General features: G+C 47.5%; 1 protein-coding gene across 19 annotated transcripts in view; it reads right to left on the reverse strand.

The window, feature by feature from the left end:
* Window positions 1-3382: 3382 nt before the first annotated feature.
* DGLUCY (D-glutamate cyclase) overlaps window positions 3383-24153 on the reverse strand; it is a 158313-nt gene continuing 137542 nt past the window's right edge. For 14 of the 19 annotated variants that reach the window (XM_063644017.1, XM_063644026.1, XM_063644013.1 and 11 more), the window contains 3 exons: window positions 20993-21112; window positions 13224-13375; window positions 3383-4051 (listed from right to left, as the gene is read on the reverse strand). In XM_063644017.1, the coding sequence (XP_063500087.1) occupies window positions 3902-4051; window positions 13224-13375; window positions 20993-21112 (422 nt within the window). In that variant the 3' untranslated portion in view covers window positions 3383-3901. The remainder of the gene's footprint in view (window positions 4052-13223; window positions 13376-20992; window positions 21113-24153) is intronic. The other 5 variants (XM_063644024.1, XM_055288430.2, XM_063644022.1 and 2 more) reach the window with 1 other exon arrangement.

Below are 24153 nucleotides of genomic sequence, written 5' to 3' on the forward strand. Positions count from 1 at the left end.
TTAGGGGTGAGGTGTGGGGCAGCAATGGTGATAAATGTTAGGCTCTTCAAAGGACCTTTTGCCTTAGTAAACAAAATGCTGTTGTTTTGCTTAGTAAATAAAATGCTGTTCTTTTGCCTTAGTAAACAAAATGCTGTTTGGAAAAAAAGCATTTCAAAGGTATAAATATTTTGGTAGTGGTAGGAGTAAATCTTCTGTAAAATCCAAGAACTTTGTAAATATCTATTCCACATTTGTACATTTTATCATTTTCTTTTTTTCCTTTTTTGAGACAAGGTCTTGCTCTGTCACCCATACTGGAGTGCAGTGGTGTGATCACAGCTCACTGCAGCCTCGAACTCCCAGGCTCCAGTGATCCTCCCACCTTAGCCCCATGAGTAGCTGGAACTACCGGAGCATACCACCATGCCTGGCAAATTTTAAAAACTTTTTTTGTAGAGATGGGATTTCACTATGCTGTCCAAGCTGGTCTCAAACTTCTGGGCTCAAGGGATCCTCCTGCCTTGGCCTCCCAAAGTGTTGAGATCACAGGTGTAAGCCACCATGCATGGCTGCTTGACTATGCCCTAATTATAATAGTACCCCCTCATCCGCACGGAATCCCAGTGGATAGTACTGAACTCGACTGCTGTCAGTTGGAACATGTTTCTGTTCATGTCTTCCACCCATACATGTAATGCCTTTTCCATCTTAACTAATCACTTACCACACATTGTGGCCAGAACTTTTGCAGCTTGAGGTTTGACAACAAAACTAGCACATATTTCTTTTTCCTTCTCAATTCTTTTTTTTTTTCTTTTTTGTTTTGAGACAGAGACTCACTCTGTCACCCAGGCTGGAGTGCAGTGGTGCAATCTCGGCTTACTGCAACCTCCATCTCCCAGTTTCAAGCGATTCTCTCACCTCAGTCTCCCAAGTAGCTGGATTATAGATGCCCACCACCATGCCCGGCTAATTTTTTCTATTTTTGGTAGAGATGCAGTTTTGCCATGTTGTCCAGGCCAGTCTCAAACTCCTGAGCTCAACTGATCTGCCCGCCTCAGCCTCCCGAAGTGCTGGGATTACAGGCATGAGCCACTGTGCCCGGCCTTTTTTTTTTTTTTTTTTTAGACAGAGTCTTACTCTGTCACCCAGGCTGGAGTGCAGTGGCATGATCTTGGCTTAGTGCAACCTCCACCTCCGGGTTTCAAGTGATTCTCCCGCCTCAGTGTCCCGAGTAGCTAGGATTACAGATGCCCACCACCACACCCGGCTAATTTTTTCTATTTTTGGTAGAGACGGGGTTTTACCATGTTGCCCAGGGCAGTCTTAAACTCCTGAGCTCAAGTGATCTGCCCGCCTCGGCCTCCCAAAGTGCTGGGAATACTTATAGGCGTGAGCCACCATGCCCGGCCTCCTTCTCAATTTCATGGATAGAAAATTCATTCTTACCATAGATCTTAGTAGCCTCAATATATGAACTTGTTCTTTATTAAGTCAAGAACTTTCACCTTTTCGGGTAAATATATATACAGTATGCTTACCTAGTCCTCCATGCCCATGCAGCAATATGGAGAGAAAGGGAATTCGTAACTTCCGAGGGAACACCTATCAAACATCAGGAAGCCATTAGGAGATTATTATTGGCTGTACAGAAACCTAAAGAGGTGGCAGTCTTACACTGCCAGGGTCACCAGAAAGAAAAGGAAAGGGAAATAGAAAGGAACCACCAAGTGGATATTGAAGCCAAAAGAGCCACAAGGCAGGACCCTCCATTAGAAATGCTTATAGAAGGACCCCTAGTATAGGGTAATCCCCTGCGGGAAACCAAGCCCCAGTACTCAGAAGAAGAAATAGAATGGGGAACCTCACAAGGACATAGTTTCCCCCCCTCAGGATGGCTAGCCACTGAAGAAGGAAAAATATTTATGCCTGCAGCTAACCAATGGAAATTACTTAAAACCCTTCACCATATCTTTCTCTTAGGCATTAATAGCACCCATCAGACGGCCAAATTATTATTTACTAGACCAGGCCTTTTCAAAACTATCAAGCAGATAGTCAAGGCCTGTGAAGTGTGCCAAAGAAATAATCCCCTGCACTGCAGGCCATACATTTCAATCCCTGTATCTTTAACCTCCTTGTTAAGTTTGTCTCTTCCAGAATCAAAGCTGTAAAACTACAAATCGTTCTTCAAATGGAGCCCCAGATGCAGTTCATGACTAAGATCTACCATGGACCCCTGGACCGGCCTGCTAGCCCATGCTCCGATGTTGATGACATCGAAGGCACCCCTCCCAAGGAAATCTCAACTGCACAATCCCTACTGCGCCCCAATTCAGCAGGAAGCAGTTAGAGTGGTCGTTGGCCAACCTCCCCAACAGCACTTGGGTTTTCCTGTTGAGAGGGGGGACTGAGAGACAGGACTAGCTGGATTTCCTAGACCAACTAAGAATTCCTAAGCCTAGCTGGGAAGGTGACCACGTCCACCCTTAAACACAGGGCTTGCAACTTAGCTCACACCTGACCAATCAGACAGCTTACTAAAATGCTAATTAGGCAAAAACAGGAGGTAAAGAAATAGCCAATCATCTGAGAGCACAGCAGGAGGACAATGATCGGGATATAAACCCAGGCATTTGAGCCAGCAACGGCTACCCTCTTTGGGTCCCCTCCCTTTGTATGGGAGCTCTGTTTTCTTTTTTTTTTTTTTTTTTTTTTTTTTGGAGACGGCGTCTTGCTCTGTCTCCCAGGCGGGAGTGCAGTGGTGCGATCTCGGCTCACTGCAAGCTCCGCCTCCCGGGTTCATGCCATTCTCCTGCCTCAGCCTCCCGAGTAGCTGGGACTACAGGCGCCCGCCAACACGTCCGGCTAATTTTTTGTATTTTTAGTAGAGATGGGGTTTCACTGTGTTAGCCAGGATGGTCTCGATCTCCTGACCTCGTGATCCGCCCGCCTCGGCCTCCCAAAGTGCTGGGATTACAGGCTTGAGCCACCGCGCCCGGCCTGGGAGCTCTGTTTTCACTCTATTTCACTCTGTTAAATCTTGCAACTGCAAAAACAAACAAACAAACAAACAAAACCTTTCACCTTTTCACTTAAAAGAAGCCCTTTATGGCCTCTCTTTGGCATATCCAAATTGCCAGCATCCCTGCTTTTGCACTTTAGGACATTACCAAGTCAAATAAGGAGGACTTGAATATAAGCACTGTAATACCATGACAAGTCGACCTGATCACCTGCTGAGTGAGTAGCAGGCGGGTGGTGTAGACAGCACGGGTACCCTGGACAAAGGGAGGATTCATGTCCCAGGTAGGATTGAGCAGGATGGTGTGAGATTTCATCACGATGTTCAGAACAGGATGGTGTGAGATTTCATCACGATGTTCAGAACAGTACACAATTTAAAACTTAGGAGTTGTTTATTTCTGAAATTTTTCACTTAGTATTTTCGGTCTGCACTTGGCCATGAGTAACTGAAACCATGAGTAACAGAAACCACGGATGAGGGAGGATGACTGGAGTCTGGAGTATCCTATCCTACATGGCCTGGGAATGTTTGTTCTCATGCTCTGCCTGGCAGTTAATTGTTCACAAGTGTCCCGATAAGTAACTGTCGAGATTCTCACAGGAGACCACGTGGGTTGCCTGAAGAAGCCAGTGTGAAGGAGGGTTGAAATCAATGCCTTTAGAGTCTTAGGAATAAAAGTTAAAAAGCCCCAGAGAAATGTTGTCCTTTGTCCACGGCACCTGCACTAACCCCTCCCAGAAAGTGGGCATGCAGTTTCCCAGGCCAGGCGAGTGTTCGTTACTCACTGAAGACCAGTGTTTACTAGCAGGATTGTCACCACAAACAGCTGCATTCTCCCCAGATGCAGACCTGCCCATTGGTAGGGACTCTGCTCACACGGAACATGGATGGTTACACCTGCGCCGTGGTGATGTCCACCAGCTTCTGGATCATTTCGGCGTGGGTGTTGTGGAAGGGCAGCCCATCCACCTCCATGCCCATGATGCCCGAGACGCCACTCCGGACTTTGTGCTGCACCAAGATGCCCAGCATTTTTTCTTCCTGGAAAAAAATGGGGCAGAAGTAGAAGGAGTGAAGGGGGAAGAAAAAGAAATTTCTTTTATACACATTTAGAAGTGAGAAGGATCCTTTGCCTTGACATACTTGCTTTTTAAAAAAGTAAAATTTTGGTTTAAAATACTAATACCATTGGAAAAGTCATGAAAAATAACAATGTCCTCCATCACAGCTCATTGGCCCCCAAATCTACTCCCCAGAAACAATCACAGGAGTAGTTTGGGCTGCTTCTTTTGGTAGTTACTGTTATGTAACTAAATAATATGCTTCAATGGAAACATAGTTTCTTAGTTTGATTGTCCGTTTTTAGAGATGGGGTCTTGCTATGTTGCCCAGACTGGTATTGAACTCCTGGCCTCAAGTGATTCTTCTGTCTCAACCTCCTGACTAGCTGGGACTATAGGTGCACATCACTGTGCCCGGCCAGCCTGCATTTCCTTAACGAACACTGAAGATTCACTCCTCCTGCAGGTGCAGTGCAGGCTACTTCCTGCCAATCAGTTCCTCCCAGCCCTGGATTATCTGCCAATAGTCTTTGTGCCAAAGGCCCCCATTTCTCCTGAGACCTCTGTTAGCCTAATGTGGGGCATGTGCCAAATCCTGCTGCTGTTGCCTTCTAGAAATGACCAGGGTGACTGTGGGAGTGGGAGCATCTAGGTATAGCGGAGCCACAGAGAATACAAGCCAGCATCCTGAAGTCGCAGCCCAGGGCCTAGCAGGCAGAGTGGTTTGGGGATCAGACAGATCTGACTTGAGTCTTTCTTGGTAGGAATTTTAACTGTTCTGTGCCTCAGTGTGCTTATCTGTAAAATGGGGAGGGTGATGATAAAAGTACTCATCATGCCTCTTTTAGAGGGTTGTTCTGAGGATTAAGTACAAGCAAAGCACTTAGCAGGGTCCTTGGCACACAACAGGTGTTCACAAAATGAGGTTGATTTTATTGGCAGGGCTAGGTCTTCTGGCCTTTAGCCTAGAGCTTTCTCCCTTTGCTCTCCTGCTGGTTAAAAAAAAAAAAAGTGGTTTGATCCTCCTCCATCCCCGCTCCTTCCAAAAATAAAATCCCAAAGAACCACTTGCCTAAGCCACTAATCTGTCTGTCCCTAGTGAACAGCTCAGGTTCCCCTAAGGACAGTGAGTCTTAAGTGAAGGCATAAAGCAACTCAAACACATCCTTCCCTCTTCTTCTTCTTCCTCCTCCTCCTCTTCCTTCTCCCTGTCTTCTTCCTCCTCCACAAACAAAGGCAGGAGGTGAGAGGAGGGGACCTAAGGAATCTAGAATCGGACATTAGGGCAGCTATAAGAACGCTCTCTCCCTGCTCAGGCATTTGCTCATTCATCCCACCATTGATCAAAGGTTTATTGAACACCTGCTATGTATGTGTCAGGCCCTGAACCAGGGATACAGTGGTGAATGTGACATGGTTCCTGAACCCCATGGGGTTCACAGTCTAGATGAGTAATCAGGTAGTCATAGTACAGGATGTCACAGCACAGAGCAGGGGCACCCAACCCAGCTTATTGGCATGGCTCAGGGAACATTTTCTGGAGGAGGGGTGTTATGGACTCAATATGTACCCTCAAATTTTGTATGTTGAACCTAATCCTCAATTGTTGGAATTTGAAAGTGGGGTCTTTGGGAGGTAATAAGATTGAGATGAGGTCATGAGAGTGAGGCCTCATGATGTGATAAGTGCTCTTATAAGAAAAAGAGAAACAAGAGCTCTCGCTCTCTCCACCACAGGTGGACTCAGCAAGAAAGCGGCCATCTGTAAGCCAGGAAGAGAGTCCCCACCAGTGAATCAAAACCACTGGTACCTTGATGTTGAACTTCCCAACCTCTAGAACTGTGATAACTAAATTTCTATTGTTCAAGCCACCTAGTCTATAGTTTTTTTTTTTTTTTTAAATAGCAGCTTGAGCTACGACAAGGGGCAACTAGGATCAGAGGTGATGAAAGAATAAAAATGAGCCAGCTGAGAGCCCTGGAGGGTCACTCACTGGTAACTTTTTCTAAATAATAGAGAAAGCATTGGCAAATGTTAACTGCAAACTGTCTCTTCACAGCTGGCCTGAGAGCCTGCATTTCTGTTCTGCCCTGGGGGCCAAGAAGGATGTTCCTCTGTGGGAGGGAGGCCCTAAATCATTTCCACTTTCACATGTGTCCTTTGTCCAACAGCTCCTTCTCAGGAGCTACCCACCCAGAATGGCATTTCCCGCCCTTTGTTTGGGCTTCTTCCTCTCGCTTCTCTTCTCCACTGGTCATATCCTCTCTTTATGGGGGAATGTTTCTGGGACTCCTGGGGCCATTTCCTCATAGCACAGTGTTTCCCTCACCATTCTCATCCTTCTGGGCCCCAGGAAGGGCTGTGGGTTCCTCAGGGTGCACGCGATCAGCCAACAGGTTTGGAGCTGACTGGCACCCAGCCTCCAAGAGACACAGGGACCAGCTGGGCCAACAGCTATTCCCTGCAAATTTCCAAGAATCACGGAATGACCATGCCATCTTCTAAGAGGCAGAGGTGGTAACAGTGGTGGAGGAGAATCACCGGGGAGCAGCTGGAGGGCAGGGCGCCTGAAGGCCACTGCACCAGTCCAGGCTGAGACAACAGGGCAGGAGAGGAGGAATGGAGGACCCAAGTGAGGGAGAGTAGACAGGGCTTGGATGGGGACAGAGGCCCCAGGATGGCTAAGTGTATGGATGCTGAGTGTGTAGAGGCTGAGCGTATGGGTGCTTGCTATTAAGTCACACTGGGAGCATGGTGGGCGGATATTTATGGGAGGTGATGATGCCACTCAAAGTGGGGTGCCTTCTGGGAAGTTGGAACTGTTTTGTGTCTTAATCTTGGTGGTGGTTGCAAGGGTGTATACTTATGTAAAAATTCATCCAACTGTACATTTAAGGTGTACACACTTTATTGTATGTTAATTATACTTTAACAAAAATAAGTTATAAAGAATAGTAGGGTGAATGAAAGTGCTGAAAGAGAATGGGAGCCCAGAATGAGGCCCCAGGCTGTTCCTGCCTCTCTGCATCACCCATCCATCAAAGCATTCATCCTTCCATCTGCTCACCCATCTATCCATCCATCCATGCATGCATCCATCTATGCATCCATCTATTATCCATCCATCCCTCCATCCCTCCATCCACCCACCTACCCAAACATCGATCCATCATCCATCCATTCATGCATCCATCCATCTATTATCCATGCATCACTCCATCCACCCATACATCCATCATCTATCCATCCATGCATCCATCCATTATCTATCAATCCCTCCATCCACCCATCCATCCATCCATCCATCCATCCATCCATCCATCCATCCATGCATCCATCATCTCTCCATCCAACATTTCCTGAGTGCCTTCCCTGGGCCAGGCTCTGAAGTAGGGACAAATAAGTCATTATTTGTTCCTCCAAGAGCTCTCACTCTTTGGCCCCTCACTCCCTACCTACCACTGGGCATGTGAATAACAGGGTCCTCTTCTGTTTCCCCAACCCACCTGGCTGCTATGCCCTGGGCTGATGGAATATTGCACATCCATGCTCACCATGGGTGCTCAGTACCTGCCCTGGAGCAGAGATGGAGCACAGAGGGGCTGGGAGCCTGGCCAGAGCCCTCAGGCAGCTCCCTCCAGCCTCCACTTCAAGGCAGTGATGCAAAACAGGCCCAGCTGCTGTGTTCCTCTTCCCCAAGTACTGGGTTGAGGTGGGGGAAGTCCAGGAAACCTTTCCTGGTGTTTGTTTATACCACGAGCCCCACGTCTCCTTAGCCTCTTTCCTGCCCAGGCATCAGCTTCCTGGCATTGGCTCACCCCTCCCAGGGAGTGCCTCTTCTTTGTGATCTCTTGTAAAGGGCTGGCATGAAATGGGCCGGGATGTGAGGCAAGGCACTCCCTTGGCCCTGGGCTCTGGCACAGGCAATGACGAGGCAGGCAGGAACGTGGTGCTGAGGCTTCCCGTGGAGCAAGATGGGGCTGGTATAATCATGGTCTCATCTTGCAATAGGCAGGGGAGAGCTGGCTGCCTGGACCGGGCTGGGGAGTGTGGCAGCGGGAGAAATGGCTCCATCTGCCTCCTGGCCACACGGGGAAAGACAGACAGTCCCACATGACACCACATGGCATCTGGAGGCCCCAGCTCTGTCTTGGCCTTTATCTCCTTCTGCTCTGGCTGTGGGAGCTCTCCTTGGCATAGGCCACCTGCTGCCACCATCAAGCCTGGCTCAGGGACACCCTGACACCTGCCCCAGCCTGACTGAAAGTAAAGAAAGGACCTTGTCATGCTAAGAAGGATGATGATGATGATGACGATGGTTGGCATTCATTGAACACTTGCTATTAATCCATGCCAGACACTATGCCAGGTGCTTTACACAAAGGAACTCATTTCATCTTCCAATCACCCAAAAAGTAGATCTGTTATGATCCTACTCGAGGAAACTGAGGAATGCTGAGGTTGGAGACTTGCTCAAGGCTGAAGTGGGTGGAGCCAGGACTTGAACCAGGCAGCCGGCCAGGGCCTGTGACCTTCCTAACCACCCACTTCACTCACCCAAGGCAGGCCGGACGTTTTCACAAAGGACTTGGTCCTAGGAAACAGAGAAGTCCACAAACTACAGAATTACAGAGAAGAGAGTGGCCCTAACCCAGACCAGCATCCAGGCAGAGCTGGCCTGGCTGGCTGCTGTCTGAGGCCTCCATCAGGCTGAGGGGAAGATGGCCCCATGAGGGGGCTTCCTGAGGCCTCATCCTTGGAGGCCTTCAGTCCCTCCCAGGGACCCACCCCCTGCCCAGAGCTCTGTCACCCTGCCGAACTGCAGCACCTTGGCCCCCAAGCTCAGAAAGACCAAGTTCTCCAGCGCCTTAGCTCCAAGCCCTCCTTATCAGACCTTGCAGGTACCCCTGTAAAATGTCATCAACTGGCTCTTGGCCCTTGATGACGTCTGAGGAATGCTTGCCCTCAAGTACAACCCAAGGGCCTCTCCCTCACTTTAAGGTGCCCCTGGGCCAAGGGCCAGAGTGGGCAGGGTGTGCCCGGGTAGTGGTGTCCACCTTACCTGGCCTCCTTGGCATAGTGCCCACTTCTACCACACTCATAGTGAGATCCTTAAGAACCCCTGTCCCCAAATGCAACTCACTGAGCAGAGCTGTGGGACATTTCTCTGCCCCAACCAATAAAGCTTTGCCACTAGCTCAGGCCACAGCTCTGCCCAGCATCTCTGGATGACTCAAGGACCTCCATGTAGTGACCCGCAGAACTCTAGTGTGACAATTCTAGTTATTTCCTCTGCACACTGTACAGTTTCATGTCCCTGTACCTTTGCTTATGTGGGTTCTGCGGCCTAGAAGGCCTTTTCCACCCTTCCATACCTGGCTACTTATATCCTACTCACTCCTCAAGACAGCTCAGTGCCAGTGCCACCTCCTCCAGACAGCCTTCGCTGAACTCACTGAGCTAAGCACTGTTTTCTGTGCTCCCACAGAAGCTTTTTTAAATTTTTTTTTTTTTTTTTTTTTGAGACACAGTCTCACTCTGTCACCCAGGCTGGAGTGCAGTGGCATCATCATGGCTCACTGCAACCTCCACCTCCCAAGTTCAAGTGATTCTCATGTTTCAGCCTCTCGAATAGCTGGGACTACAGGCACCTGCCACCACGCCTGGCTAATTTTTGTATTTTCAGTAGAGATGGGGTTTCACCATATTGGCCAGGCTGGTCTCGAACTCCTGGCCTCAAGTGATCTGCCCGCCTCAGCCTCCCAAAGTTCTGGGAATACAGGTGAGAGCCACCATGCCCGGCCTCCCACCAAAGCTTACTGTGCACATTCCATCTTGGCTCCTGAAATTGTCTGTCATGTGTAGTCTCCCCAGTGGACCCTGAGTCCCCCATCCAGGGACACTCCTCATTGTCCCCTAGAGCAAGCCTGAGCCTGGCCCAAGGGAGGGGCTCGACAAACATGTATTTGTACTTTTGCTTTTAAAAAATCCCCATTTTAGGCCAGGCGTGGTGGCTCACGCCTGTATACCCAGCACTTTGGGAGGCTGAGGCAGGCGGATCACTTGAAGTCAGGAGTTCAAGACCAGCCTGGCCAACATGGTGAAACCCTGTCACCACTAAAAATGCAAAAATTAGCCAGGTGTGGTGGTGTGCACCTGTAATTCCAGCTACTTGGGAGGCTGAAGCAGGAGAATCGCTCAAACCTGGGAGGCAGAGGTTGCAGTGAGCCAAGATTGCTCCACTGCACTCCAGCCTGGGCAACAGAGTGAAACTCCATCTCAAAAAAAAAAAAAAAAAAATCCCCATTTTATGTTCTTTATAAGAGTGGTACATTATTAATTGATTTATGAAGGACTGGGTAGAAATGCAGAAGGAAAAGTTTCCATCTGTGTGTTGGGCTGTGTGGATTTGTTTGGCTGGGTTTGTTCTTTTGTGTCTGAGTGAATCAGGAATCATGTGTGAAGCAGCCCTTGCGTGTTTTTTTCCAGTTCAGATCCAGGAAGTATAAAGCAAGCACAAAAGGCCCTCTGAGCCCCTCTAGGGCAGACCATTTCCCTCTGAAAATGTCACCACAGCTGCTTGAGCTCCCCCTCCCCCATCCCTCTTCCCTGGCACTACCAGGAACTGGGACACTTCTCAGTGGTATTGGGAAAAGCCCAGAGAATGGAGTCACAGAGACCTAGACTCGGATCCCAGCTCTGCCTCTCAGCTGGATGGCCTCAGGCAAGCCACCAGTTTCTCAGAGCCCCAGCTCCCTCATCTGTAAAATGGGAATGACACCACCAATCCAGGCAGGTGCTGGAGAGAAACAGAGGCCAGGGGCAGGAAGGAGAAAGACACAGAGAAACAGAGAGGGAGAGACAGACAGAAGGAAAAAAGGGAAGAGACAGGATGCAAGACAACAGAAAAGAAAGACAGAAAAGAGGCCAGGCGTGGTGGCTCACGCCTGGAATCCCAGCACTTTGGGAGGCTGAGGCAGGTGGATCACCTGAGGTCAGGAGTTCAAGACCAGCCTCGCCAACTTGGTGAAATCCTATCTCTACTAAAAATACAAAAAAAATTAGCTGGGCATGGTGGCAGGCACCTGTAATCCCAGCTACTCGAGAGGCTAAGGCAGGAGAGTTGCTTGAACTTGGAGGGTGGAGGCTGCACTGAGCTGAGATCGTGCCACTGTACTCCAGCCTGGGTAACAAGAGCAAAATTCTGTCTCAAAAAAAAAAGAAAGAAAAAGAAAAAAGGCAGCAATGCAGACGTCTGGTTGCAGACGTTGGGAGGCTATAGGGCCTGCCCACTGGCAGGGGACTTGTAGCAACCGCTCACCCAATCTCGGGCTCTTCTGCAGGCTCAATGCTCCGGAACCTCCTGCCTCTTGGATTTGCCTTCCCATCTCCCCAGACCTTCCACGCCCTCTTCCACAACCTTCGACACCCACCTCTAATCCCTCAGGCTGCTGTCTGCTCACAGATGAAGTCACATCTGACCCAGGATTCAGATGTAAAGTCAGAGCTTTGGCCCTGTTTTCCCAAGGTCCAAATTACCTGGGAAGATTCCCCAAGTAGGTGTCCCATTAAGGACTGAGGCATTGTGAATGTCCCACAAGTGTGGTCCACCAGGTTCTCCTCCAGGAGGGGCAGGTCCCATCTCCTTAAGGAGCCCCAGAGGAGGCGGGTGAGAGCCTGGAATTGGTGTTGGGGCGGAGCTTGCTCTAAGAGGGCCATGGAAATCGAGGCCCAAGGAAGGAAGGGCCAGTCCCGCCGCCACCTCGCTGCTCAGGCTTGGGCGCCTGGGCGCTGGCCACCTCTTTTGCATTTTCCCCATATGCATGTGTGAGTTCACATAAGTTAGACGGGCACACGTTGATGCCCTTCCTCTTCACTGGGCTACAGAACGTACCTAGAACTGCAAACAACACTTCAGAGCATAGGCTCTGCAGTCAGAGGAGCTCAGACAAAAGCCACCTGCTGCTGCCTCTCAGGGAGAGTCCTCAGGGAGAAAGTCACAGTGTCCTTGGGTCCAGCTAATACGATCTGTCCCTTCCCAGGGATTCTTTTTTTTTTTTTTGAGACAGGGTCTCCCTCTGTCTCCAAGGCTGGAGTGCAGTGAAGTGAACATAGTTCACTGCAGCCTTGGATTCCTGGGCTCAAGTGATCCTCCCACTTCAGCCTCCCAGGTAGCTGGGACCACAGGTGCATGCCACCAGGCCCAGCTAATTTTTAAATTTTTTTTCTAGAGACGAGGTCTCATCATGTTGTTCAGGCTGGTCTCAAACTCCTGGACTCAGGTGATCCTCCTGCCTTGGCCTCCCAAAGTGCTGAGATTATAGGCATGAGTCACCACACCCAGCTGGACCGGGGATTCTTAATGGCCCCAGACTACTTGAAGAATCTGATGAAACCACAGAGTCTTGCCCAGAAAAACACATATACAGGAACAACTGTGCAAACAGCTTCAGGGACTCATGGACCTCCTCCTTGTGGGCCCTGGGGTCTGAAGCCCTCTTCTACTTTTGTCTCACCCACTACCTCCTGCTTTCCACCTCAAGAGCTGTCTCCCCAAAACCATCACTAAGCCTGTCTTCATCTCCCAAGCCCCTGCTCCCCACATTCCTCCCCCCCTGGGATTCCTCTCCTTCTACCTGGTTTATTCCTTGCAGCCTCCAGCCCACAGGATTCTCTTCCCACCTTGTCTGTCCCGCTTAGCACTTTCCTTAGTATGGCTGATTGACTCACTATGGAGGTTTTAGTGGCCTCGCTGGGTGGTGAATTCCTTGGAGGGGGCTGACAGGACACCTACCCACCACTACCAGTATGAAGTACCCACCATGGGTGAGGCATTCGGTTTCTCCAACAACAATGCTGACTGCCCCCATTTTACAGATGAAGAAAATGAGGCTCAGAGAAACTAAGCAACTCACCGAAAGTCAAACTAGAAGGAAAATGGTCACTTGGATCAGGCCTGCCACACGATTCAGGACCGCGAGTAGCTTAAAGGGCACACAATCCAGGAGACCTTTGCTTCAAGGCTGGCTCTGCCTCTGGCTTTTGAGGGGCAGCAGGGTGCCAGCCCTTGGCTTATGGCTTGGGACCTCAGGCCTGCTGCTCATCCAGGGTAGAAGCTGCTTCCAGGCGAGCGGCTGGCTGGGGTTTGTTACCTTAATGACCGATGGGAGGGCCTGCGTCCAGGCCTGATCTCCAGGCACCCTGGAGGGTCCCACTGCTTTCCTCAGGTACTGACTGTGGATGGCACATGAGTACAGGATGTAGAGCGCGCAGGCCAGGGCATAGCCTCCCCAGTTAGAAACACCTAGAACAGCAAAACAAGATTCCATCATGGTTGGAAAAGTCATATGTCTGTCAGCCTGCCTCTAGGAAGCAGAACTATCTGCAGGACTGATCCACAGTCCTGTAGCACAAGCTCCTGGAGTCCTTACAACAAGCTTGTGAGGTGTAAGTACTATTATTATCTCCATTTGAAAACTGGGAAATAGACAGAGATGCCACTAAGCCCAGCTAATATTTTAAAATTTTTTTGTAGAGACAAGTTCTTGCTACATTGCCCAGGCTGGTCTCAAACACCTAGCGTCAAACGGTCCTCCCACCTTGGTCTCCCAAAGTGTTAGGGTTATAGGTATGAGCCACTGCACCCAGCCTTCTCCTTCTCTTAACATTGTCGTTTGCAGGGCAGAAGTTTGAAACTTTAGTGAAGTCCAGCTTATCAACTGTTTCTTTCATGGATAATGCCTTTGGTGTTGTTATCTAAAAAGTCATAAACAGCCAGATGTGGTGGCTCATGCCTGTAATCCCAGCACTTTCAGAGGCCGAGGCAGATGGATCACTCAAGGTCAGGAGTTCGAGACCAGTGTGGCCAACATGGTGAAACCCCGTCTCTACTAAAAAACTACAAAAATTAGCCAGGCATGTTGGCGTGTGCCTGTAATCCCAGCTACTCGGGAGGCTGAGGCAGGAGAATCACTTGAACCCAGGAGATGGAGGTTGCAGTGAGCTGAGTTCATGCCACTGCACTCCAGCCTGGGCGACAAAGCAAGACACAGTCTCAATCAATCAAATTAAAATAAAAAGTCATAATCATACTCATTCTCATCCAAATTTTCTCCTATGTTACCTTATAGGAGTTTTGTAGTTTTGTGTTTTATGTTTAAGTCCATAATCCATTTTGAGTTTATTATTGTGAAGGATGTAAGGTCTATATGTCTAGATGGATTTTTTCTCATGTGGATGTCCAGTAGTTCCAGTTCCAGCACCATTTGTTGAAAAGACTACCTTTGCTTCATTGCATTGCCTTTGCTCCTTTGTCAAACATTGTGTGGCCCTATTTGGGTGGGTCTACTTCTGGGCTGTCTATTCTGTTCCACTGATCTATTTATCTATTCTTTCACCAATACCACACTGCCTTGATTACTGTAGCTTTATTAAGTCTTAAAGTCAGGTAGTGTCAGTCCTCTGATCTTGTTCTTCTTTTTCAATATTCAGTTTGTTATTCTGTATCTTTTGCCTCTTCATATAAACTTTAGAATCAGGTTGTTGATACCCACAAAATAACTTACTGGGATTTTGACTGGGACTATATCAAATTTATCGATCAAGTTGGGAGAACTGACATCTTGACAATATCGAGTCTTCTTATCCATGAACATGGAATATCTCTCCATTGATATAGTTCTTTTTTGATACCTTTCATCAATGTTTTGTATTTTTCTTCATATTTTTAGATTTATTCCTAATTATTTCATTTTGGGGGATTAATGTAAATGGTAATGTGTTTTTAATTTTAAATTCCACTTGTTCATTGCTGACATATACAATTAAAGTATTTAACTTTGTATCTTGCAACCATGCTATAATAACTTATTAGTTCTGGGAGATTTTGTTGATTCTTTTGAATTTTCTACACAGACAATCATACCATCTGCAAGCAAAGACAATTTTATTTATTCCTTCCCAATCTGTTTACATTATATTTCTTTTTCTTGTCTTATTGCATTAGGCAGCACTTCCAATACAATGTTGAAAATAGTGGTAAGAGGGAACATCATTGCCTTTTTCCTAATCTTAGTGGAAAAACTAGTTTCTCACCATTAATTATGATGTTAGCTGTAGGTTTTTTGTAGCTGTTCTTTATCGAGTTGAGGAAGTTCCCCTCTATTTCTAGTTTGCTGAAAGTTTTTATCATGAATGGGTGTCGCTTTTGCCAAATGCTTTTTCTGTATCTATTGACATGAACATGTGATTTTTCTTCCTTAGCCTATTGATGTAATGGATTACATTACTTGATTTTTATTTTTTAATTAAAAATTTATTTTATTTTTATTTTTGAGAGACAGAGTCTCACTCTGTTGCCAAGACTGGAGTGCAGTGGTATAACCACAGCAGACTGCAGCCTCCAACTCCTAAACTCAAGCAATCCTCCTGCCTCAGCCTCCTGAGAGGCTAGGACTACAAGTGCACACCACCATGCTCAGCTAATTTTTTGCTTTTTTTGTAGAGATATGGTCTTGCTATGTTGCCCAGGCTGATCTGCCCATTTCTGATACAGGGGTGTTGAAGTCTCCAACTGTAATAGTGAATTTGTCTATTTTTCCTTGCAGTTTTATCAGTTATGCTCCCCCCCATCAACTTTTTTTGGGGCAATCTTGGCTCACTGCAACCTCTGCCTCCTCGACTCAAGTGATCCTCCCACTTCACCCTCCTGAACAGCTGGGACTACAGGCATGTGCCTGTAGAGATGGGGTTTCACCATGTTGTCCAGGCTGGTCTTGAACTTCTAGGCTGAAGCAATCCACCTGCCTCAGCCTCTCAATGTGCTGGGATTACAGGCGTGCACCATTGTGCCTGGTGTGTTATGTCTTCTTTGAATATTGGCCCCTTTATCATTATGTAATCCCCCTCTTCATCCTGATAACTTTCCCTGTTCTGAAGTCTGCTATGTCTGAAATTAATGTGGCTACTTCTGCTTTCTTTTTATTAGTGTTAACATAGCATATCTTTCTCTATCTCTTTATTGCTAATCTGTTTAAATGTAAAGACACATATAGTGTCTTTATAGTTAAAGTGAATTTCTTGCAGACAATATATAGTTCAATCTTGGTTTGTTTTTTGTTTTGTTTTGTTTTTTGTTTTTTGAGATGGAGTCTCACTCTGTCACCCAGGCTGGAGTGCAGTGGCGCGATCTTGGCTCACTACAACCTCCGCCTCCCAGGTTAAAGTGATTCTCCTGCCTCAGCCTGCTGAGTAGCTGGGACTACAGGTGCCCACCACCACGCCCAGCTAATTTTTTGATTTTTAGTAGAGACGGGGTTTCACTGTGTTAGCCAGGATGGTCTCGATCTCCTGACCTCGTGATCCACGCAGCCTTGGCCTCCCAAAGTGCTGGGATTACAGGCGTGAGCCACCACACCTGGCCTCAATCTTGTTTTTTTAAGTTCACTGTGGCATTGACATTTATGGTGATTATTGATATAGTTGGATTAATAGCTACCATATTTGCTGCTGTTTTTTTATTGCCTTTGTTCTTTATTCCATTTTTTTGTTTTGTGTTTTTGTTTTGTTGTTGTTATTGTTTTGAGACCGAATCTCACTCTGTTCCCCAGGTTGGAGTGCAGTGGCATTATCTCGGCTTACTGCAACCTCTGCCTCCTGGTTTCAAGTGATTCTCCTGCTAACTTTTGTATTTTTAGTAGAGACGGGAGTTCACCATGTTGGCAAGGCTGGTCTCGAACTCCTGACCTCAGGTGATCTACCTGCCTTGGCCTCCCAAAGTGTTGGGATTACAGGTGTGAGCCACTGCGCCTGGCCCCATTTTTGTCTTCTACACTTTTTCTGCCTTTTGTGGTTTTGAGTATTTTATATGATTCTATTTTCTCTCCTTTCTTAGCATGTGAATTCTACTTTTAAAATTAGTTTTTTAGTGGATGCCCTAGAGTTTGCAACACACATTTACAACAAAGTCTGCTTTGAAATAACAGTATACCACTTCATGGGTAGCACAAGCAACTTATAACAAAATATTACTAATTCTTCCCTCTCATTCCGTGTACCATTGCTGCCATTTGTGTCACTTATTCTATTCTATTTTTTTTGAGACAGGGTCTGACTCTGTCACCCAGGCTGTAGTATAGTGGCACAATCATGGCTCACTGCAGCCTCAATCTCCCAGACTCAGGTGATCTGCCTATCTCAGCCTCCCAAGTAGCTAGGACTATAGGCGTCCACCACCACGCTCAGCTAATTCTTCTACTTTTTGTAGAGATGGGGTTTCCCCATGTTGCCCAGGCTGGTACCAAATTCCTAGGCTCAAGCGATCTGCCCGCCTTGGCCTCCCAAAGTGCTACGATTACAGGCATGAGCCACCGCGCCTGGCCTGTCATTTGGGTCACTTATACACAAACATACATAAGCATATATATACATACGGCATACATAATGGAATGCACTGTTGTTATTATTTTGTGCTATTATTATTTTGAACAAACTGATATGTTAGGTCAAAAATAAATTATGAAAGTTTGTATTTTACCCTCACTTATTTTATTCACTGATACTCTTCCTTTCTTTATGTAGATTCAAGTCTCTGACAGATATAATTTTCCTTCTCTCTGAAGAATTTCTTCTAACATTTCTTGCAAGGCAGATGTGGCAAAAAATTCTCTCAATTTTTATTTGTTTCATAGTCTTTATTTCTCCTTTTTTAAGCAAATTTTGCAGGGCACAGAATTTTGCATTGGTTGCTACCTCTCAATACTTCAAATAGTTCAGTAATGTAAAGATTAAATGTGGCCGGGCACGGTGGCTCTCTCCTGTAATCCCAGCACTTTGGGAGGCCAAGGCAGATAAATCACCTGAGGTTAGGAGTTTGAGACCAGCCTGACCAACATGGAGAAACTCTGTCTCTACTAAAAAAATACAAAATTAGCAGGGCGTGGTAGCGCATGCCTGTAATCCCAGCTACTCGGGAGGCTGAGGTAGGAGAATCACTTGAACTCGGGAGGCGGAGGCTGCGGTGAGCCGAGATTGCACCATTGCACTCCAGCCTCGGCAACAAGAGTGAAACTCCATCTCAAAAAAAAAAAAAAAGAAAAGAAAAAAAAAAAAAAATAGTTCAGTCTCTTCATGCTTATATGGTTTCTGTAGAGAAGTCAAATGAATGTAATTTTTACCTTTGTTCCTGTATAGGTAAAGGGTTTTCCCCCACCTGCCTCTGGCTTCTTTCAGAATTCTTCCTTTATCTTTGGTTTTCTGAAGTTTGAATATGATATATCTAGATTTAGCTTTTTGGCATTTATCCTCCTTAGTGTTCTCTCAGCTTCCCGGATCTATGGTTTGGTGTCTGACATTAATACGGGGGAAATTCTCATTTGTTATTGCTTCAAATGCTGCTATTTATTGCTCTCTTTCTTCTCCTAGTATTCCCATTAGTATAGGTTATACCTTTTGTAGTTGTCCCACAGTTCTTGGATATTCTGATCTGTTGTAGGGTTTTTTCCGCCCCCAGCACTTTTTCTCTTTGCTTTTTTTTCAATTTTGGCAGCTTTTGTTGAGATATCTTGAAGCTCAGAGATTCTTTCCACAGCCATGTCCGGTCTACTAATGAGCCCATCAAAGGCATTCTGCATTTCTGTTACAGAGTTATTGATCTCTATCTACTTCCTCATTTTTTTTTTTTTTTCCTGAGACAGGGTCTTGCTCTGTCACCCAGGCTGGAGTACAATGGCTCAATCACAGCTCACTGCAGCCTCAACTTCCTGGGCTCAAGTTCTCCTCCCACCTCAGCCCCCCAAGTAGCCAGGACTACAGGTATGCACCACCACACCTGGCTAATTTTTAAATTGTTTATAGAGATGGTATCTTGCCATGTTGCCCAGGCTGATCTACCACTTATTTATTCTTTCTTAAAATTTCCATGTCTCTGCTTGCATTATCCATCTCTTCTTGCATGTTGCCTACTTTTTGCAGTTAAGACTTTATCACATTAATCAGACTTTTAAAAGAATTCCCGGTCTGATAATCCCATCATTTCTGACATGTCTGACTCTGTTTGTTCCTTCTCTTCAAATTGTGTTTTTGCTTATCGGTGTTTCTTGAAAATTTTTTTTGTTGTTGAAAGGTGGACATAATTTACTTGGTAAAAGGAACTGCAGCTGGGCCAGGCACAGTGGCTCATGCCTGTAATCTCAGCACTTTGGGAGGCTGAGGCGGGTGGATCACCTGAGGTCAGGAGTTCGAGACCAGCCTGGTCAACATGGCGAAACCCCGTCTCTACCAAAAACACAAAAATTAGCCAGGCGTGGTGGTGCGCACCTGTAATTCCAGCTACTCAGGAGGCTGCGGCATAAGAATTGCTTGAACCCGGGAGGCAGAAGTTGCAGTGAGCTGAGATCGTGCCACTGGACTCCAGCCTGGGTGTTAGAGTGAGACTCTGTCTCAAAAAAGAAAAGAAAAAGGAACTGTAGCAAATGGACCTTTAGTGATGGTGGTAAGACGTGGCGGGGAGGGGAAGGGCTCTGTAGTCCTATGATTAGATCTCTGCCTTTTAGTAAGCCTGTGCCCTGGACTGTGAACTTCACCACTGCTTCTCAGTTTTGTCCTCTCCCCCTTACGTGGCACAGACTGCTAGAGGGAGCTGGAATTGGGTATGTCCCTCTCCCACGTAGAAGGCTGAAGAAAGGTGGGGCTGGGTATTTCCCTTTCCCCAGGTAGATTTAAGGCCTGTAATCCCAGCACTTCGGGAGGCCGAGGTGGGCAGATCACTTGAAGGCAGGAGTTCGAGACCAGCCTGGCCAATATGGTGAAACCCTGTCTCTACTAAAAATACAAAAATTATCCAGGTGTGGTGGCATGTACCTGTAATCCCGGCTACTCGAGAGGCTGAGGCAGGAGAATCGCTTGAACCCAGGAGGCGGAGGTTGCAGTGACCAAAATGGCACCACTGCACTCCAGCCTGGGAACAGAGCACTCTCAAAAAAAAAAAAAGAAGAACAGAATGCCCTGGTCTACTTGAAAATGACTCATTTTTCCCTCCCCCTGATGCAAGCATGAGGGGATTTTTTTCTAATATTCATTGTGAGAACTTGGTTGAGCGCCCAGAGGCGAAACTCACAAGAGCATGAGGGCCCCCAGACCACTGGGTCCCCTGGAGTTTTAAACTCTCATACTTGCCCATACTGAGCCTCCAGCCATTTCTCAATTACGAATCAGGTTTTCCCACCCTGGCACTGGTTCCCGTGAGGTTCCATTCCTCTCCAGGCTATGATCATGAAGTGGGAGAGAGCCTTTTTCAGGGACGTCACAATTTTCTTGAAATATGTGGTGAGGTCAAAGCAGGAGGCCACACCTAGACGGACCTGGACACAGGAAAGGTGGGTGCTGCCGGAGAGGAGCAACCGTGGGGAGGCGCAGGGCAGACCAAGACAGAAGTAGGTGAAAGCAAAGGTGGAAAGCTTCTTGCATCCTCCAAACACTTACCAGATAGCTTTCTTACTGTCCATGCAGATAAAAGCACAGAGCACTCTCTTCAGAAAAGCCTTCCTGACCACTGATCTGAAGTGGCCCTCCCATCACCCTCTCTCAGCTACCTGTACTATCACCCCCAAAGCTCTTATTACTCTTTAGAATCATCTGATGTGTTTGTCAGGGCTCATTCTCTATCTCCCAGTCCTAGAATGGGAGTTCTGTGGAGCAGGGTCATTGCAGCTATAACCCCAGTGCTCAGAACATTGCCTGGCACACCGTAAATGTTTGTTGAATGACTGAATGAAAGGTCAGAGGCTGAGCACCACCTCCCCTCCCTGCCCTGATGCCCTCTGCACTACGCGCAGAGAAGAAGAGCTTCCGGCCTGGTCAGGCTCCAAGCCAGGTCCCTCACCCTGGGTAGCCGGCCAGACTGGGCGGCCATCCGAGTGCTCACCAGCAATGACTGCAAAGTCAGCCTCCACGTCGCAGGCGATGACATCCCCATGCCGTATGTGCCTCCTCACAGCCTCCTTGACTTTACCCATCCCAAGCTCGTTGCCTCCATCACCGACTCCTGAAGGGAAGGGGAGCTGAGTCAGTGCACGGGACCAGGGCAAAACGGGAGAGGCCTGAAGCAAGCAGCCCTACATGTGCTTGTTGCCTTTGGGAGAGCAAAGAGGTTGGCTCTGGATATATTTTCAGACAACCAGGAGTTGTGGTACTTCCCCTTAGGCCTTCTAGAAATTTCTTTAGTTAAAAATGAGTCCATGTTTGGAACACAACACAGTGTGGTCATGTCCCCTTTTGGGTCACGTTCTCCAGCCAAGATGGAGCATGTTCTATGGTCTTGGTGCCAGGTCCACAGGAGATGTGGGCATGGTGACACTCAGGGCCTCCCTTCCAGTGGCTCCCGCTCACTGAGCCCCCTGGGGGATCTGATGCAAAGTCAGTTCTAGAACTTACTTTAAAGGCTTCTGCTGAAAGAATGTGAAATGTATGTGTTTTAGTTCATTTTAATCTATACCAGAGGGGTACCTGGTTAACATCTGAAATATCCTAATCAGGAATACACACTCCAAGTGTGGTTAGTGAGCATTGGAAAGAGCCTACAGTCTTGAGGCTCATCTGATAGTCCGCATCAGAGAATGTGTTAATTAGCATAATAAATGAATGCTAGAATAAATACGTATTAGAAATGATTTAATTCATTGGTGAAATGAACGGTGTTCAAGATAGGGGGATTGGCTAAAAATAACTAGCAGGTACCTCTACCCTTGTATGGATAAGATTTAAAAATCTAGTCTGGGGGCAGTGGCTCATGCCTGTAATCCCAGCACTTTGGGAGGCTGAGGCAGGCAGATCACTTGAGATCAGGAGTTCGAGACCAGTCTGGCCAATATGGCAAAACCTCGCCTCTACTAAAAATGCAAAAATTACCCAGGCACAGTGGCGCATGCCTGGAGTCCCAGCTACTGTGGAGGCTGAGTCAGGAGAATTGCTTGAAACTGGGAGGCAGAGGTTGTAGGGAGCCGAGATCACACCATTGCACTCCAGCCTGGGCAACAGAGCGAGACTCCATCTCAAAACAAAAACAAAAACAAAAAAACAAAACCTAGCAAGCCCTGAAGCATGTACCCTTTGAGGTGGTGCTGTAGATCTGGGGGACACAGCTCCTGTGACCAGGTATTTCTGGAGGATACTGTAAACTAGATGTTCAGCTGAATCTACCTCTAGAAGAGAGTTACAGCTGTCTCAATAACCTTTCGTGCAATGCACCTGTCTGAGTGTCTCAAGGCCAGAGGGCTGGACTCTCCAAGCCTATGGAACAGGCACATCATTGTTTTTGTGTCTGCTTCTATAAAGGCTTGGAAGATGTGGAAGAATTCTGTCAGAGGCTAGCGTTCATTGTGGGATCTAGAGCTGATCCATCTCAAGCATAAGGGATTGGATTTGGCCAAAAGAATGACACAATTGTGAAGGACCAAACACCTTAGATTTATATCCTGATGGTTTTTCTCATAACAGTTCTCTAGATCTATGACAGCCCACTGAATGAGGGGAATAACATCCACCATGTAACACTGGTATCTTGTCTATAGCTGTCTCTTTTTAGCATCTTATGAATTCCATCTCGTTTGGGCTTCACGTCCATCCTGTCATGGGTATAGTGATCCTCACTGTATAGAGCTGGCAGTCCCTGATGGGGCAGTACCTGGGCAGTCAGTGGAAGGTGGAGACTTAAACCCAGGTGACTTGATTCTCAATTGAGCACTATGGCCATGACATGGCAGTTGCCCATGGAACCTGAGGAATAAGGGTTTTGAGGGAGAGGAAGAGAAAAAGGAAAATTGAGGAGGTAGCCTTGCTGGGCAGGAGGGTCTGGGGAGGGCCACAGGAGGAGACTGGACTCCTGAGGCTGCGAGAAGGGCCCAAGGGTCTACAAAGGGGGCAGTTCGAAGCCGTGAGCGGCCAGCTCCACCCGCCTCCTCTGGGATCTCAGGGTCGTCACAGCACAGATGGGGGTACCATTGCGGGCATGGGAGGATGGGATTGCTCTAGCAGTTCCCTCAGACCCTGTTAGCCCCTGTAGCCACAGAGATCTCTTTCTTCTCCACTCTGAGAACCCCTCCCCCACAGGCTGAGGTCCTCTGCCTGCCCAGCCGGAGGGACAGGAAGCTGGAAGCCAACCGCACTGTGCGCACCGCATCCACAGCCTCTTCTGGGAAAGGCCAGGGTGATTTGCAGAAACGTTCTAATCAGCCCAGAAGGCTCTCACTGTCTCATCAAAACCTCAAAAGCCAAAGGAGACTAATGAGTCTGGGAAACACTCGGAAACATGGAATGACAAACAAGCCTTCATTACCCCAGGGCCTGAGACCCACCCAGAGGGAAGAAAGGTTCTTGGGGCTTACACTAAGCCTTTCGGCAATTCATAAAGGCATGATTCCCTGATAAAGGGCTGGGGCCCCAGGAGTCTGCAGTCTACTCCTAATGCTACCAGCAACACTAATTAGCTGGGCGATCTGGGAAAACCTCCTGGGACTCACCTTACCTGCCTCACAGGGTTTTCACAGAGGCTTAAACACTACAATGAATGTGAAGCCTCTTGGAAAAGTACAAAGTTTTGTGCAAACACAAATTATCACATTATTATTATTATTATTATTATTATTATTATTATTATTATTATTATTATTGAGACAGAGTCTTGCTCTTGTTGCCCAGGCTGGAGTGCAGTGGCGCGATCTCGGCTCACTGTAACTTCCATCTCCTGCGTTCAAGCAATTCTCCTGCCTCAGCCTCCTGAGGAGCTGGAATTACAGGTGCCCACCACCATGCCTGGTTAATTTTTTTATATATTTAATAGAGACGGGGTTTTGCCATGTTGGCCAGGCTGGTCTAGAACTCCTGAGCTCAAGTGATCCACCTGCCTCGGCCTCCCAAAGTGCTGGGATTACAGGCGTGAGCCACTGCACCCAGCCCAAATTATTATATTATTAACGATTGAAGGCCAGGCTCAGTGGCTCATGCCTGTAATTGAAACACTTTGGGAGGCTGAGGTGGGAAGATAGCTTGAGCTCAGGAGTTCGAGACCAGGCTGAGCAATATAGTGAG

This window comes from Symphalangus syndactylus, chromosome 8, assembly GCF_028878055.3.
Source record: "Symphalangus syndactylus isolate Jambi chromosome 8, NHGRI_mSymSyn1-v2.1_pri, whole genome shotgun sequence".
NCBI classification, from domain to species: domain Eukaryota; kingdom Metazoa; phylum Chordata; class Mammalia; order Primates; family Hylobatidae; genus Symphalangus; species Symphalangus syndactylus.